Source organism: Corythoichthys intestinalis, chromosome 19, assembly GCF_030265065.1.
Source record: "Corythoichthys intestinalis isolate RoL2023-P3 chromosome 19, ASM3026506v1, whole genome shotgun sequence".
Lineage (NCBI taxonomy): Eukaryota > Metazoa > Chordata > Actinopteri > Syngnathiformes > Syngnathidae > Corythoichthys > Corythoichthys intestinalis.
The window spans coordinates 37710034-37728347 of NC_080413.1; the positions used below are offsets into that span (position 1 = coordinate 37710034).

General features: G+C 39.3%; 1 protein-coding gene across 2 annotated transcripts in view; it reads left to right on the forward strand.

The window, feature by feature from the left end:
* Nucleotides 1-450: 450 nt before the first annotated feature.
* lbr (lamin B receptor) overlaps nt 451-18314 on the forward strand; it is a 64691-nt gene continuing 46827 nt past the window's right edge. For both annotated transcript variants that reach the window (XM_057823248.1, XM_057823249.1), the window contains exons 1-2: nt 451-590; nt 12894-13061. In XM_057823248.1, coding sequence (XP_057679231.1) covers nt 12897-13061 — 165 coding nt within the window. In that variant the 5' untranslated portion in view covers nt 451-590; nt 12894-12896. The remainder of the gene's footprint in view (nt 591-12893; nt 13062-18314) is intronic.

An 18314-nucleotide genomic window follows, 5' to 3' on the forward strand; every position in this document is an offset into this window, starting at 1 on the left:
CTAGAGATGTGTTTTGTTATTTATTTGTTTGTTTCTCATGATTCCATATACAGTATTTATCCCCAGAATGGAGTGATTCTATATTTATTTCCCTGCACTCGTTCTATAAAAGTAACATTTACTGACCACCACAATGTTTTTTATTCATATCTTTTAGTGTTTCTGAATGCTAAAGAGTTGCACTTTTGAGCTAATTCATTATTTTTTCAAGCTTTTTATCTGAGTTTGTTCTACATAATAAAATGTTTGAGTGAGTGCTTGTCAGAGACTGGTGATTCCATACTTTTTGCTACGGGTTGTATTTATTTGTGTCTGCGCGCGCGCGTCCTGACCGAATTGAAATCTCGCGTCAACCAATGAAATTTCAGAGAACAGTTTGAAATGATGGAGAGCTGACCAATCAGATGCATTCGCGCCTTCCCGGTCGCCAGTGGCTTTTGTCGAGAGGGCGGGCAATACACGACTACGTCAAACGTTAGCGGACTTGATATTTCTAAATATTGAGATTGATTTTCTGAGTCCTAACTTTGTTTCTGCAAGTTTTTTTTTCAAATTTCATTTTGCCATATTTGGATTTACTGCAGTAAGAGGTAAGTGCGACCGTGTCTCGCTCGCGTCTGTGATGCACTCGATGAACCGCTTCCCGTTTCTCTTCGTCGGGACTTTATTGGCTTTAGCTGCAGCTAGCTCTCTGAGCTGGGGTTAGCGCTGTGGTTTAGTGACTCTGACTACTTCCTGAAATAATGAATTCTTTTTGCTCGTTTTAGTGAAGATTTGAACCAAGCTGTCGCATCATATTTTCCAACCCGACGTCATTTCGTTGTATTTCACCCCGCTATTCATCATGGGAACCGCTGCGTTGTTAGAAATGTATAAACGTCACGACTGAAATGCATCAACGTTCATGTACAAAGTTCAGATATTAGACATTGCCACTCGACTCAAGATAAGACGTTCAACATTAGATTGAAAGCAAACGCTAATATCGCGCTACTATGTATTTGTCTAGGGTTCTCTAAGGTCTCTTGAGGTGAACGTTTTGTTTCTGTTTTTCCCCCCCTCCAAGCCGCCGGTAATGGGTGGGCTCTCGGCTGAATACATTTTTCGTCATTTTTTTTCTTCGACACAATTTGAATGCATGACGTTTTCCCTCCCTTCTGTCAGCCGAGCGGGACTACTTCGGGTTTAAAGCTCACGTTAAAGAAACAGCGACCGTGTGCTGTTTATTTACTACGCTATCGACGCTCTATAATGATATTATATGCGTATGCATATAAGCATGTAAATACTTAGGCACTTGGACAAAAATTTATAAGTCAGCTTTTCTACAAATTCTTGCTTGAATTGTGCAGTGCTCACATACGCAATGATGTCCCTTGTTTTTTCATTTAAAAATTCCAAGTAGAAAGAGAGTTATAGGTGGGAAAGTGCACTATAACTGGCCCATTGACACGATGATGAATCCCATTACTTTTTGTGGTCCAAATAAGATTGAGTGATAGTGGATTCTGAATGTATTGAACATAGGGATGTGCCGATTACGTATTTTTGCACTGGAGTCCGAGTCACCTCATTAGGAGAATCTGCCGATACCGAGTCCCGATCCCAGGGGCACTGGAAGATCTTTTTTTGTTTTTCCCATGTAAAACAGCCGTTTCATTCCAAATTTGTCATACTCACGTGCAGGGCTGTCAACAGACTTGCAGGGGCCTGGGGACAAGAAACCATTATAGGGCCCCCCCGCCCCTGCCACCGGCTTGTCACGACAACATATGTAGTACTTTAATGCTTTGCAAGCAAAGACAGTGTAAATTTTAAAATTATTTAATTTGAGGTTAAATTTAAAAGACCGTAATGTGATGTGACACAATATAAATAAACAATTTCCAATTATTGTCCCATGTAGGATACAATACAACTGAGAGTGCTATGCCTGCCTGCTAAGCAACAAAACAGTATAACTATACATCCTGTGTCTGCCCCCTCCACATCCCTGGGATTATCAAGCCCTCAAACAGTGATGCGTCTGGATTTTTTGACAGCAAAGTCATTTATAACATCAGTGAAATCGAGTGTTTGAGCAAGCTCACGCTCAATGGAGAGCATGGTGTACCGTTATCCCCAAGGGGCCGCTGTCCTCTACAATTTGGCAAAGACGAAGAGGTGGTCGAGCGTGAGGGGGTGAGATAGGAGTTGTTGTGAGTTGTTGCGCGGTAGCTCGGAGTTGAGTGGCTGTCCCCCATTGTTAATAGAAGTTCCAGCAAAATCGCTGCATCCGACGTGTCTCTGCGTTTATATGCATATTCCCACCTTCCTGAAGGAAGACATGGACGAACTAATGACAAACGAGCGGTCCACCCGTCCACTCCACACTACGGGGCGGAGTTGAGAGCACCGCAACTTACCATAAAGTACAGTTTGGTGAGAATGGCGAGGTTGTTAAGCGTGCCCTGTGATATAATGGAGCGTATGTAGTTTTTTATTATTTCATTTTACTGAAGGCTCGCTCTCCTAACTGGCAAAGACAAGAAAATGCGTAGCACTTGAGTGCGCTAGAGCCGGGTCAAACCATTCTCTGCTAAGACGTGGGGGGGTCTTGTGCAAAAAAAGGAAAAAGAATATATTTGAAATATTTAATATGTTAAAGTTTTTAAGTATATATCGAGTAGAGCAGGGCGGTAAACCGAAAATTTACCGTCACCGAAATTCTTAACGATGACCGACGTAATTTTGACCATGTCGGTAAATTCGGCAAATTAATAAAACAAGAAAATATAGTCTTTTCATCCCGCTTTGATTCTGTGTTGTTCGTCTATGTTCATTCCCCTTTAAGAAAGCAGTGAATGTGCTTACGTAGGGAGTCACGTGATCATCAGGAAGCCAATCAAACAAAAGCCCGGTAAGTTAACGCTAGCAGCTAACGCTACAAGCAAAACGTGATGGAGTGTGGCTTAAGGGAGGTTCACCAAACTTTCAACCGACATTTAGTAGACTCTTGGTGGCATCCAGACGGGCTTTCACTCACTGTCCTCCTTTGTTCTCACGATTTCCGGAGATGGTGCTTTCAGTGCTTTCTACTGGTAGCCAGGCTAACGCTAGCTAGCGGCTAACGCTACAAATGAACGTTATGGAGTCGGATAGCGGCTCTAACCTCGTCGAAACGGCTGAACTTAATGAGTGGATTGGGCACGGACTGCATCTAGCAATTACTATGTGGCGTTATTTTGTATCTGTCTGTGTGTGATTCCTCTGATAGCTTTTGTGATGGTAAAGCATTCAGCATAAAGTACAATCCAACGGCAAAACTTATAATGACCGAGAAATGGCCCCAGCTATTTTTATTGTGCGTGCATTTATTAAAAAATGCAAAGGGGGGAAAAAACCCTTAAACCATAAAGTAAACACTTGTATTTAATAATTATGTCACTGCAGCCATTAACAATAAGTTGTCTATTTGAAGTGTACTGTTCAAGCTGCAAGTCATTTGTGTTACAATTACATGTTTGCACAGGCATATTGATTTTGACAATGTACATTGTTCAAGTCATACACGCTGTTATAAATGTTCATACTTGAATTCTTATTGCTTAAAATACATTTTTATAAACTTAATGTTTAGACTGCATGTACAATTGTTAAATACAGTATATCAAATTGAATGCTGGTAAATAAATCAACAAGAAATAGTTAATCTGTATTTCATGCATTGATTCAGATTTTCAAATTATATAACAGTCCGCTTGGGCGAATTTATCGTCATTTATCGTTATCGAGATAAATCTGCTCAAATTATCGTGATACATGTTTAAGGCCATATCGCCCAGCCCTAATATCGAGTAGAACATAATATTTAATCAGACAATGAATTAAATAAAAAAGAAATATGTGAATGTAAAGTAAAATAAATTAAGGTTCATTCAGAGGCCCCTATGTTCCTGAGACCCGGGACAACATATGCCCTCCAGTCTATGGGCTTGTCACGTGTTTTCTCCATGCTTGACGTGCACAATGGCAGTACACATGCTGGATGGTTTATGTACTACTACTAGGCTACTACAAAGACAGCATTCTTCTTCACCAAGTTTCACCTTATTTTAGGCATGTTTTCTGTAACAATGAAGACAAAATGGATGACTATTTCCTTCGAAAATAATATTTTATTGCTGCTTCCTGACTGAACTGTAGTCTTCAACTGTATGCGGTTTTAAGTACATAAAATTTGTTAAAAGTTTTTTAATTAAGATTGTAAGTATGAAACATTCTCAGTACACAAATCAGACAAAAGCAGGCGCACATCGCAATAGCGATGATCAAACGATAAATCGTGCAGGCCTAGTAATAATAAACCATGGAACTATAAAGTCAACTGGATATCACAGACTTATTAGTATTTTCTGAAGATATGTCATATCTATTCATATTTGTGTGAGTTCCTGATAACCACATGACTATATACGTAAGCACACTGACTGCTTTCTTTAAGGGGAATGAACATAACCGAACAACACAGAGTCAAAGCGGGATGAAAAGACTTTATTTTCAAGTATCAATCACTGAATTTACCGACATGGTCAAAATTACGTCGGTCATCGTGAAGAACGGTAAATTTTCGGTTTGTCGCCCGACTCTACGTCAGTGGCAGCCAATACAAGGCAAAGAGGTAATTTTGGGGCATTTCAGGTCATCAAGCGTTGATTTTCAGTCACTTCCTGTTGATTTTGGGGCATTTTATTGGTCACCTCCTGTTGATTTTGAGACATTTTTGGTTACAGAACAGGAAGTGACCCGGGAATCTCCCAAATGAATTGTCAGTAACTCAAATTCAACAGGAAGCGATGCATAAATGCCCTAAAATAAGTGACCTGTAAATGGTCTGAAAATCAGAAAGGCTGACTGTGAATTCTCTTGTTTTGAATGACGTTCATTCGCCCCTCCCAGTCTAAGTGGATTGGGCGTCGAGCACCATCAAAGGCAGCCATTGACTTAACAGATTTGGTCGCAACTTCTTGTTTCGTTTTATTTTATTTACTTATTTTTAAACATTGACACCTTTTGAAAACGATATCTCGATTGTTGGCAGGAGCATATTTATAACCTTTTGTGATACAAAATATCACGATATGACACCATTTCGATATTTTTTCACACCCCTAACATTCAGTGTAATTTCTTTAGAAGTTTATTTTGTAAGAAAGAATATTCAAACGTTATTTGTTTGCAACATTATTTTGTGCTACGCATCTGATTGTAAAAAAAGATTTGTATATTTTGTTTACTTGGATTAAACCACTGCTGCACTAAACATTTAATATGTCTGTCATGTTGCGATAGTATTGCTGGAAAAAATTTTGAATGTGCTCTTTTATCCTGAATACTTTGTCGAGCTACAAATGTGATCAGGACATCTCTTGTTTCTATAAGGCACATAAAATGAGCTGCCTTATGTTTGTTATCAGATCCAAAGTTGAACCCTTTTCAATCTGCTTCACATGTTGCATATAATAAAGGTATACCAGATGGAGCTAGACGTTTTCAGCAAGGAGGGGATATGACTGTTTTGAACTTCCCCGCCCCCCACACACACGTTCAAACAGCCTGGCCTTAAGCCATTTGATGGGAACTGCGTCCCATATGGAACAGCACACATGTTAGTGGTAGGAGCAACTTTGGGTGTGTCCTGTCCTTCTCTGAATTTTGTTTGGTTTTGCCTGACTGACTCTAATAATCGTGGTGAGCCAACCTGCTAGTAAGTATTCGTGTTTTAAAAGCTTTGTTTTTTCTTCAAGTAAGGGTTAGTTGTTTTGCTACTAAGCATTTGATTTGCTTCTTTGGTTTTGAAGTTGAAGTTGGTATTGAAGTTTTCCCTACTCATTGCTTCACCTCTGCATTAACTGTAATTTAAAAAAAAAAAAAAAAAAAAAAAAAAGTCAGCCCAGTGTGAAGAGTGGTCTCCGGCAAGCGCAAATCGGGAGGAGCCACATAGCCTGTTGTAGATGCTGTCAGGAAGTGAAAAGCAGCAAGCATATTTACTATACTCCCAAGCACTAATACGTTTGTTTTTCATTGCTGCATAAGAAAACAGTGACTGTTTCTATTTCAAGGAATAGTGGGCATTTTAATAGTCGTGTTTTACAAGTTTTAGTGAGAAGGTGAATAGTTTCTTTTGTTCTTCGTGAACTACATTCCCACACAAACGCACATCCAGGTACCATTTAGCTTAGCAAGGAGAGGTATCAGTCATATCCCAGTATAAACACCAGTATCCCAGAGCTCGCAAAACTTTAAAAAATTTATCAAGGTTACGTCGGCCATGATCTGTGTGTATCCATCCGGCGAAACAACTTGATAGCACTGATATACAGTAAGCATGCCTGCCCCTCTGCTACTAGATGACATCAGCTGTGAAATCTCTATTTCTATTTAACAAACGGACAATTGACTAATTTACATGGCCAAAGTCCACTAGCTTCAATGCTATAAAATGCCAACTTAAAAAAAATGATATTTTTTTTACAATGCTCTTACAGAATGGTTCAAACACATATTACCACAAAAACGGCTATATATACCCATAAACTAAATTACAAATGCATTAAAAAAAACATTAGCTCAAACAAAAACTTTGCTCATATTGTTCTAAACAGGGAGCAGCTGGATTCAGCCATGTGAAATGAGTTATATCATATTCATTGTTGCCACTAGAGGGCAGTGTATCCACCCAAATCAATAAAACTGAATGCAAACGCTTCCAAAATAAACCATTACAATGACACTTTAATGAAACAAATACTCAAAGCAGCAAAATTTAATTTGAAACTTTTTTCTAATCGAATTACTCAAGTTAATTGATTCAGCATTGCAGCACTACAAGTTACCATAAAACACATGTAAAAATGTTATAGTTCCAGGGGTATGCAATAAGGGAAATCAATTTAAGTTCACTTGCGCCACGATCAAAACCACTGGCCCAGCTCAACGCGTCATTAATTGTTGCAAATAATCAAAAAAATAGAACAATTTGCTTGAATAACATTTTTTTTGGAAGGGAAATTTAATGAAAAGTGCAGCAAAATGGTGCAAAACGTCAATCTACTGCATATAATCCTATTTCAATGCCATAATAACTCCAGTATAGCCCCCAAAACATTTCTTGAGAGCTCCAGGGTGAGGCAGGCCCGTGGGAGCAATGGGCAAAGCTTTCCTGTCTTCAGTTTACTGCCCTCTAGAAGTCTCCCCCGGCTCAGTTGTCTTGGCAACAGTTTAGAAGTCAAAGAGATGAATAATGCAAATATGGCTCACGATTTTCATGATAGACTGTCGTTATGACAATATTATTTTCTCTATAGTCACACGGATTAATTATTAGAGCTGGGAATCTTCGGGCACCTAACGATTCGATTACGATTACTATTCAGAGGCTCCGATTCGATTATAAAACGATTATTGATGCACCCCCCCCTCCTTTTTTTATTTATTTATTTATTTATTTATTTTTTAATTAAATGTTTTGTACATTAGTTCCAAAATTGTTCAAAAATCCTCTCAGGCTAAACCAAACTACTATTTCAGTATCAAGTTAACATATAGCAGTAAACAAATATACAAAAATAACAGTAAATAAAAAACTCCAGTCCCCATTCTGTAACAGCAGCTTTAAACTACATTCAATTAATTTAATGTTGTGAATCAACTGTTAAAGTTGTTAAAATTGCTCCCGTTATTCCATAATTTCCCTTTTGTCTACTTTCGACATGTGAAAGTTTTAAAACTATTTTAAAGATAGATTCAAGTCAATATTTTTACCGATTTAGGAGTATTTTAGATAAAAAGTTAATTAGGTTTGCTTGGAAGGTTCGCTACAACAGCCTTGCAGGGAAGTGTACTGCTTTAAGATGGCGGCCGTTTACTAACCATCTACTTCCGCTTTACTTGGCATATTTCAATAATCGGAATTTGGATGTTTGTGAATCGTTCTCGAATCTTCCACGGCCGAATCGCGAATAATCTAAGAATCGGAAATTTTGCTCACCTCTATTAATTATCACGTAATTTTCATACCATAGGTTTCGTACTTGTTAACTTTTCTCTAACTTATTTGTCTGCATATGTGGACATTGATCTTCACATTTCACAGTATCGCCACTGGGGCTGAAACTTTATCTCCCTTTTCTTTTTATATTGGATTTCGCTTCCGCTTAACTCATCCGGTGATTTTCTTTTTCTTGAGTGATCTTTTTTCCCCTCGGTAATTGGCCGGGTGCTGGGGGTTTCAGAAATATGTTGTCTTGTAGTATAACGTTAGGTGGGTACTGAGATACTGACAATCAATCAGCAGCAGTAATAAGGTTGCACGCGTTCAAGCGGGAGCGAGCGAGCGAGTGAATGAATGAGGTGTGTTAACGCTCTAGCAACGGCTGGCTGCATAGACTGTAAGGTTGTCTTAGCGTAACGTCATCAAAACACGGAATCACTGGGAATTAATGTGAAATATGATTTAAATTTTTTTATTTTTTTTCTATCAACCGCAGCATTATTCTTACTGGCCCCACTAGGCCAGTGTTTGGAGTATTCTGGTGGCCCTGATGGTTTTAAAAGTACGTCCAGGCCACCAGGCCATTTATATTATCCACCCCTGGTTTATTTATTTGCCATTACACAAGTGAAACGAAATGTCATTCCAGGTTCAGCCCGACCGAGACAATTACAACATGTCATATTACATAGCGTAGGCCCAACTAGCCTGGAACCCCCGACTCACCGCTGTTCCAGCGCAGATCAAATTCCCAGAGCGGAGCAGACCACAGCAAACAGACAGCGGAGTGGACCAATCAGCGACAGGCAAACATGTTGGTAAAGCGACAACTCTAGAGCGGCGCGAGTGGAGAACGGAGAACTTTATTTAACATGGCTAGCGCGAGACTGTTGTCAATGACTTGTGTCGATGTGTTTTTGGTCATTTAAAACTGATTTTGCAACGGATTGGAACATATTCTCGGCTCTCCCGTTCGCCTTCTGTGTTGTTGTGGAGACGCGCAAGAGTGACGTTGCTCGTTAAGAACACGTCACGCAAATAATTGAATCTGATTGCACGGATGATTTTGTTCGGCTCGAGAGGCAATTAAGGAGGTGGGTCCCAGACCATTCTCATAGTGTTTGAAAAATACAGGGAGAGGAGTCAGGCCGTGCCAGGCAAAGGCAGAACTGCCTGCTGGATCGCTATGTAAAGCGCTCCAGAAAGTGTAAAAAAGAAACAATATGTGTTGACTGTATGTGGGAGGGGGGAGTATGAGACCTCTGTGAAGTTGGCCCCCATCATATGCAAATTTATAGAAAAAGTGTTATACGTTTGTGCTTGTTTGTGCTGAAGTTTTTTTTTTCGTCTGTGTTGCTATCATTTTTGAGATATTAACAATTATCTTATTTTATTCTTGAGATATTAATTTCGAGTGATGACGTGACTTGCAGCCTCCCATTTACTGCAAAATGGACCTGAAGGAGGGCCATTTCTTTGTGCTAGTTGTTGGGACACGCATCTGTTATTGAGAGAGTTGGTAAGCTTCGTCAGCGGCGACGGAGGTGCTGCGATTGATGTCATCACTCGAAATTAATATCTCAATATCTATAAACAATATAAGGACAAACAAAACTTTTTACAGCACAAACAAGCATAAACGAATGGCACCATTTTGTGTCCATTTTGGGGGGCTGTGTGACATCATCACTCCAAACTAATTTTAAATTACGATAGCAGCACAACTGAAAAATTTTGAGCGCAAACCTTGCACAAACAAATGACATAATTTTCTCTATAAATTTGCGTGCGATGGGGGGCTAATTTCACATAGGTGATTCATATTGTCATTTGATGGTAAAAGATTAACCATTTTGTCTTTGTATTGACTGGTATAATGGGCAGCGCTGTTGTTTGCCAGAAGTGGCTGGATGGACCTTACCCGAATGACACATGGCTCTGGTTAAACCCATCAGGGACAGACTTGTCAGCAGTTCTGCATTAGTGTTGGTTTTCAACACACTGAACCTCCCTTGTCGCTAATGATGCATATTGCTGACCTTGCCGGGGCCTACCTTATTGTACCCAGTAGTGTATACTATGGTGGGATTTTACCACTGTAGATTAGATTTCCAGCATGAAACCGCATTCTTCTACAGTACATGCAAGAAACTTAATATTTAGCAAAAAAAATCAAAGAGGTGGATGATACACATACTGTTTTTGACTTTAAGGCACCCAATGAACAACAGTACATTGCGGAACACGCGTAATATAGGGTCTAAGTTTGATTCAGTTGTTGTGCATTTTAGCATTCTAGCAGTAACGGCTACCCTTTAAGGGCAAATTGAAGAATCAAATTAGGAACATTTCATGCGTTGCGGAATATATATTTTAGGAGATGTAAAACAAAGGCTTGCTAATACTGCACTTCCAAAAGAGCATCAAATGCAAATACCAAATAAAATTCCAGAGTGTTAAGAACATGGAACCTCCCTCGCTAAGACAATGCATTAAGGAACTTTCGGAAGGCATATGAATGGAAAGACTGATTTAAATCGCTCAAGGAAAACAAAAAGAATTTGTAAAATTATGGGACACATACATGTACATTGTATCCACAGTCTAAAGAGATCTTAGAATATAGTTACTTCTATATGTCTTCTATATACAGAAGTATTTTTCATTTTTGTCTTTGCAAGCTGTGTGAATGCGTGTGGTAATGTGTACAAGATAATTTTTTGAATTAAAAGAAAAACCCTAACCCTATAACTGCATTTGAAAATAAATTAAAATACCTGATCTTAGCCTTAAACGGTATTTAAAAAAATAACTACAGTATTTCTTGGACTATAAGTCGCAGTTTTTTCCCATAGTTTGGCTGGGGGGTGCGACTTATACTCAGGAGCGACTTATGTGTGAAATTATTAACACATTATGATATCATTTCACATGTTATTTTGGTGTTTTGGAGTGACACTGATGGTTTGGTAAACTTGTTAGCATGTTCTTTATGCTATAGTTATCTGAATAACTCTTAATAGCTATGACCACGTTCGCGTTCTGCCTTTGAAAATGTGTGTTCAATTGTATTATTGACTATTTTATACTGAAATGCATGCTTTCAGCTTGTGGCGCTTTCACGCCCACGTGGGGGTGCACTCGCACTTGTTTACGTGAAGAAGAGCGCTCACACGCCAGAAGAAGACCGACAGCTATGTAGCTCTGAGTGAGTGGGCGAGTTAGCGAGAGAGAAACACGGCTGCGAACCTACGTTCATTGTTTATGCTTGTAAAATACCTCTACAGAGGCAACGCCTGTGTGTATCATCTTTACTGTTGTTGTTGTGTGTTTTCCACCCGCGATCAGACACTTAGAGCGAGTTGAGTGGTTGTTTGAACGAGGCTAGCAAACGCATGCTAACTGTTTTTGTCATTGCTGTAAAAGCACCTAATTATCATTTAATTACGTTGATGCAAACCTGTTTGGTATCGAGGACGAAATTGATTCAGCAAATTATACGGACGTCCAGCATCGTCATTTGGGAGTTTAGCCCGCTGAATAACCAGGACTGAGCCGTAGCGTCCTGGTGAGGACACTATATTCGCATTTCGTTGTTCATGCACTGTAAACTGTACACTTATTCAGCATGTTGTTCTCTATTGTATTTTTATATTAAATTGTCGTTGAAGATGACATGTCTGTTCTATGTGTTGGATTTTATCAAGTAAATTTCCCCCAAAACTCCGGTGCGACTTATATATGTTTTGTTTTTCTTCTCTTCGTTGGGCATTTTATTGCTGGTGTGACTTATACTCAGGTGCGACTTGTAGTCCGAAAAATACGGTGAATGAGGATCGAAGTACAATAAAAGAACAATTGGCTAACTTGCATGGCAAAAGCTCGCTTCTTAAATGCTATAAAATGCAAACTTTATTTTTTATTTTTTTCCAATGCTCTTAACAAATCGTTCAAACACATATTCCTACAAAAAAAACCTAAATAAACTTCTAAACTAAATTACAAATACATACACAAACATATTAGCTCAAACAAAAACTTACAACCTCATGCTGGTCTGAACAGGGAGCAGCTGGATCCAGCCATGCTGGATGAGTTATGCCATGTTCACTTTTGCCACTAGAAGGCAGTGTATCCTCGCAAATCAATAAAACTAAATGCAAACACTTTCAAAACAAACCATTACAATGGGACACTAATTGAACAAATCCTCTAAACAGATTTGATTCAAAGCTTTTTTTAAAATAACAATTACTCAAGTTAATCCATTAATCGTTGCAGCACTAATTATAACAAATGAAATAAATGAAAATGAATTGTAGCAGGGTGAAAAAATCCTTTCAGTTTGTCGTACAAGACCAGCATTAAGTGTGCGCGCAACTTGTCCACTAGGAGGCAACCCTTCGCAGAGCAGCGCTGGTATTACAGTCGTAGTGGTGGTAATGGATCAATTGTGCTTTTCTTGATGTCTTTTATTTATTTATTCATTTATTTTCAATAGTAGATGGCTAATATAACTTGTTTTTGGCATATATCTTGTCTATCGCAAAAAATGTGGCGTTTGTGAATGTTGGTATTCATTCTTTTAAGTAGAGTGTAATAAACCTTGAAAACCACCAACAATGGACTGTTTTTGAGGTACTGTTCAAAATCTTCAAAACCTGTCAGTGTCCATCAGCAGCATGTTAGGTTAGATTAAATACGAAAAGACTGATCACCGAGCTCGAACTTAGAAAAAATATTTTCCCAATTACCACCTCGATCTTATTGCTTTCTTCAATGGATATTTTAAACTTTGTTTCATTTTCTCACTCTCTTGTCCACCTCAACCCCCATCCTCCATCCTACATTGTTGGAGAAGACAATGCCAAGTGTGAAGTACCATAAAGGCGACATGGTAATGGGACGCTGGCCTGGCAGCAACCTGTATTATGAAGTGAAGGTGCTTGGCTTTGAAGTCAAAAGCCAACTGTACACAGTCATCTACAAGGATGGAACTGAGCTTGAGCTCAAGGAGCAGGACATGAAGGTAGGAGAAGAATATTTAAAGAGCCTAGCCCTCTTTCTATTCCAATTCTTTTTAAAATATATACATATATACAGTGGCTTGCAAAAGTATTCGGCCCCCTTGAACCTTGCAACCTTTCGCCACATTTCAGGCTTCAAACATAAAGATATAAAATTTTAATTTTTTGTCAAGAATCAACAACAAGTCGGACACAATCGTGAAGTGGAACAAAATTTATTGGATAATTGAAACTTTTTTAACAAATAAAAAACTGAAAAGTGGGGCGTGCAATATTATTCGTCCCCCTTGCGTTAATACTTTGTAGCGCCACCTTTTGCTCCAATTACAGCTGCAAGTCGCTTGGGGTATGTTTCTATCAGTTTTGCACATCGAGAGACTGACATTCTTGCCCATTCTTCCTTGCAAAACAGCTTGAGCTCAGTGAGGTTGGATGGAGAGTGTTTGTGAACAGCAGTCTTCAGCTCTTTCCACAGATTCTCGATTGGATTCAGGTCTGGACTTTGACTTGGCCATTCCAACACCTGGATACGTTTATTTTTTAACCATTCCATTGTAGATTTGGCTTTATGTTTTGGATCATTGTCCTGTTGGAAGATAAATCTCTGTCCCAGTCTCAGGTCTTGTGCAGATACCAACAGGTTTTCTTCCAGAATGTTCCTGTATTTGGCTGCATCCATCTTCCCGTCAATTTTAACCATCTTCCCTGTCCCTGCTGAAGAAAAGCAGGCCCAAACCATGATGCTGCCACCACCATGTTTGACAGTGGGGATGGTGTGTTCAGGGTGATGAGCTGTGTTGCTTTTACGCCAAACATATCGTTTTGCATTGTGGCCAAAAAGTTCAATTTTGGTTTCATCTGACCAGAGCACCTTCTTCCACATGTTTGGTGTGTCTCCCAGGTGGCTTGTGGCAAACTTTAAACGAGACTTTTTATGGATATCTTTGAGAAATGGCTTTCTTCTTGCCACTCTTCCATAAAGGCCAGATTTGTGCAGTGTATGACTGATTGTTGTCCTATGGACAGACTCTCCCACCTCAGCTGTAGATCTCTGCAGTTCATCCAGAGTGATCATGGGCCTCTTGGCTGCATCTCTGATCAGTTTTCTCCTTGTTTGAGAAGAAAGTTTGGAAGGACGGCCGGGTCTTGGTAGATTTGCAGTGGTCTGATGCTCCTTCAATTTCAATATGATGGCTTGCACAGTGCTCCTTGAGATGTTTAAAGCATGGGACATCTTTTTGTATCCAAATCCGGCTTTAAACTTCTCCACAACAGTATCTCGGACCTGCCTGGTGTGTTCCTTGGTTTTCATAATGCTCTCTGCACTTTAAACAGAACCCTGAGACTATCACAGAGCAGGTGCATTTATACGGAGACTTGATTACACAGATTTGGATTCTATTTATCATCATCGGTCATTTAGGACAACATTGGATCATTCAGAGATCCTCACTGAACTTCTGGAGTGAGTTTGCTGCACTGAAAGTAAAGGGGCCGAATAATATTGCACGCCCCACTTTTCAGTTTTTTATTTGTTAAAAAAGTTTAAATTATCCAATTAATGTTGTTCCACTTCACGATTGTGTCCCACTTGTTGTTGATTCTTGACAAAAAGATTAAATTTCATATCTTTATGTTTGAAGTCTGAAATGTGGCGAAAGGTTGCAAGATTCAAGGGGGCCGAATACTTTTGCAAGGCACTGTATATAAAAAGTGAGACCAAGATAAATCAGTTCAAACATTTTTCATGGCTTATGTGATCTATTCGTGACAAACTGACAACGCTACATGAAAAAAACCTGAAATTTGAAAGTTGCTGAAGTGTGCTTACCCTTTTAGAACTGTTCAATCCATTTCAGCTGGGAAGGCTGGCGCTGAAACAGGATCATTCACTATCAACATTGATAGCTGCCAAAAATGCCAAATATGTTTGTGATGTGTGGTGAATTATTATAGCCTTGGTTTGATGGTATGGGGATATCTAGTGGCTGTTCCTCAGTCTACACCAGACATGTCCAAGGTCCGGCCTGGGTGCCAAATGCGGCCCGTGGTCAAATTTCACCTGGCCCGCAGCCTCTGTCATAAAACCCATAATGTCTGGCCCGCACATAAGACTTAATTGAGCAGCATATGAAGTAGCTTACACTAAAAGCTGTTCCTCATTTACCTACTAGAGGGCAGCAGCACTATGAGTGACATAACTGCGTGTGACGCTTTACCCCCAATTTTTTAAAATAGCGACAATAAACAAAAACAGGAAAGTAGACTGTGAGGGCCGGCGCTTCAACGATAGGTGGAAATTGGACTATTTCTTCACTGAAATACGCAACAACTTTGTCTGCCTCATTTGTCAGGAGACAGTGGTTGTTTTTAAAGAGTTCAATGTCAAGCGACATTACCAAACGAGACACGGTGACATGTACGACAAGATTGCAGGGAAGGAACGCAGTCGGCACCAGCAACTTTCTCCCGTCAACTTTTACGGACAGCTGGTTAAGAACTGGTTTTGAGATATATGAGCATTTGCTAAGAAAATGCTCAGCTTGTTTGGGTCGACGTATTTGTGTGAGAAGACATTCTCGGTTATGAACTTAAATAAGAGCCGTGTGAGGACACGGCTAACGGACACTCACTTGTGAGACATCTTGCTCATCAATACCACTGCCTTTGAGCCAGACCTGGCCTTTGTGCTGGAGTCCGGATCTCAATATCACCCGTCACATTAATGGAGGCAAGTCATTCGACATTTACAATAAGTCATGTCATTTACAGTAAGTCGCTGAATTGATTTTGTTTGTTAGGATCAAAATAGGTCATAAATTCAGACAGGTTATCAGTTTTCACTCCAGAATAAACTTTTAAAAGTTCAATCAACGTTTTTAATTACTGATATTTCAAATTCCAAATGAGCCTTGCATGATTGTCACTTTCTCATTTGTCTAATATTATATTCAAAAGTTCTGTGAACATTGAACTGCCATGTTGTTATATTTCATTTTTCAAATGTAATTTGCACTCAAATACAATTCTGTTTAACAAAAAAACACATGCTTAAGACTGTTGAAATTATCATGAAAAAGCAAACGTGAAACAGAATGGCTTGCTAAAATTTGTTTAAATATATTGTTGTCCGTAAAGAACCTCAGCCAAGGTCGGCCCCCCACATTTTTACCATACCAAATCTGGCCCCTTTTGCAAAACGTTTGGACACCCCTGGTCTACACTGTTTTAAAAAATAATAGCACTGTAGAGTTGTGTACTATGTGTTCTTATAATATGTTATCCAAATTGATGATAGTGGCAATAGAAAGAATTTATGACAATGTGATGACAGTTTACTGGGGGTGTAATGGTATATGTATTTGTATTGAACCGTTTCGGTACGGGGTGCTCGGTTCAAAACGGAGGCGTACCAAACGAGTTTCTGACATAATGTAAAGTGCTGTCAAATTTAGCACGTTAACGGGCGGTAATTCATTTTTTGAATTAATCACGTTAAAATATTTGAGGCATTTAACGCAAGTGCAGAATGCCCGCTCATGCATCCCATAATCCCACTGTTACGTCCCACGGACGGCTCGCTAAGGGCGTAACATAAAACGAGCCACATACACAAGTTGCAAGTGGACAAAAATTTATTCCCACAAGTCGAACTCGCAATGAACAAAATATACAAAATGCGGAAGAAGCTGGCTTCAGCGTAAGCCCAGGCCAAAACAACAAACAAAATGAAACTACACTTAAACCCCACCCGCTAAGTAAACCCTGATCGTAAAAAGGAAAGAACAAAAAGACAGCCACTACCCTGGCTTCTTCACTAAACAGTGGTGAACAAAAACGATCCAATAACGAAAGAACACAAAATCCTTCACCGAAAAAGCGAGAGTGTAACAAAATAGCTATCAAATGCACAGGTGAATGAATGGCGAGCAAACAGCTGGTGAGGAGGTTGCTGTCAAATGCAAAGTTGCGAACTCTCAGAGTGTTGACTGTAAAATGACAAGCGGTCAGATGACTTTTGTTAACGCTGCCTTTATTTGGTTAACAAGGTTCAGGCACAATACAACACACACGCGGGGATGCGAGCTCAAACTACCTTGTATTGGCTTAGCTGCCGTAAAGCAAGTGTCTTTATTGCCGCAAATGTAAACAAAGCGCTGCACGATGGATACATGACAGACAGCAGCTAGTTTTTGAAGTTGGCACCCTTCCTCGGGTGGCCCATCAGCGGCAGCGACGCCGTCTGCCCGTCCGTCGCCAATCAGAGTAAGTCACAATGGGAGGGGAGGCAGCCAGCTGGCGGACGCGACGATCAGCTGACTGAAGTCTCAAAAAAGATAACAATTAAATGGCCTGGGCCGTCGCACCACTCAAAAGTGCAGTGAGCAGCGTGGGTAACTGTTAAATGTAAACGTGGAAGAAAATCAGGGTGGCCCTCTGGGTGGGGAATTCAAATAAAAAAAGAATATAGATGGAACAACTGTTAGAAAATGTAAATTAGTTGGTTTGCCTCACCTCAGCGACTGGCTAGAGGATGAGTAGGGAAGAGGGCCACATTTATGTGTACACTACACACACTTTGCACACATTATAAATGATACTGTTTTTGTTACTGTTCTAAGGCTCTGTTGTGTGTTTGTTTTTGCTGAGAAAAAGAAAATGTCTTCAACAGAAAGAATGTCAATGTTAATGCCATCTTGTGGATTTATTGTTATAATCAACAAATACCGTACTTATGTACAGTATGTTGAATGTATATATCCATCTTGTATCTTATCTTTCCATTCCAAAAATAATTTACAGAAAAATATGGCATATTTTAGAGATGGTCTGTATTGCGATTAATTACGATTAATTAATTTTTTAGCTGTGATGAACTCAATTAATAATTTAAATCATTTGACAGCCCTAATAACCCATACTTTTCGAGGCTGTGGTCATAAAGTTAATATGAGAAACTTGTAACTGTCCAGTGTTGCAACTGTTCAATTTTGCACATCAGATTTTTTTTTTAAAGAAAAAGTCTTCGCCAAAGTTATTTTTATTTTGTTTTTCAAAATATCTACGTTTCAGAATATTATATTTTCTATTTTTGAGCAGAATTCTAGCTTGGTATAGGCTAATGTTCCTATTGTTGAAAGCACAAAAGTGTGCAATAAACAACTAGCACATTTATATTTTGCATTTTGTTTTCTTACTGTACTGTACGTGACCTCAAAACCGAGGTAGGTACCGAACCGAGATTTTTGTGTACC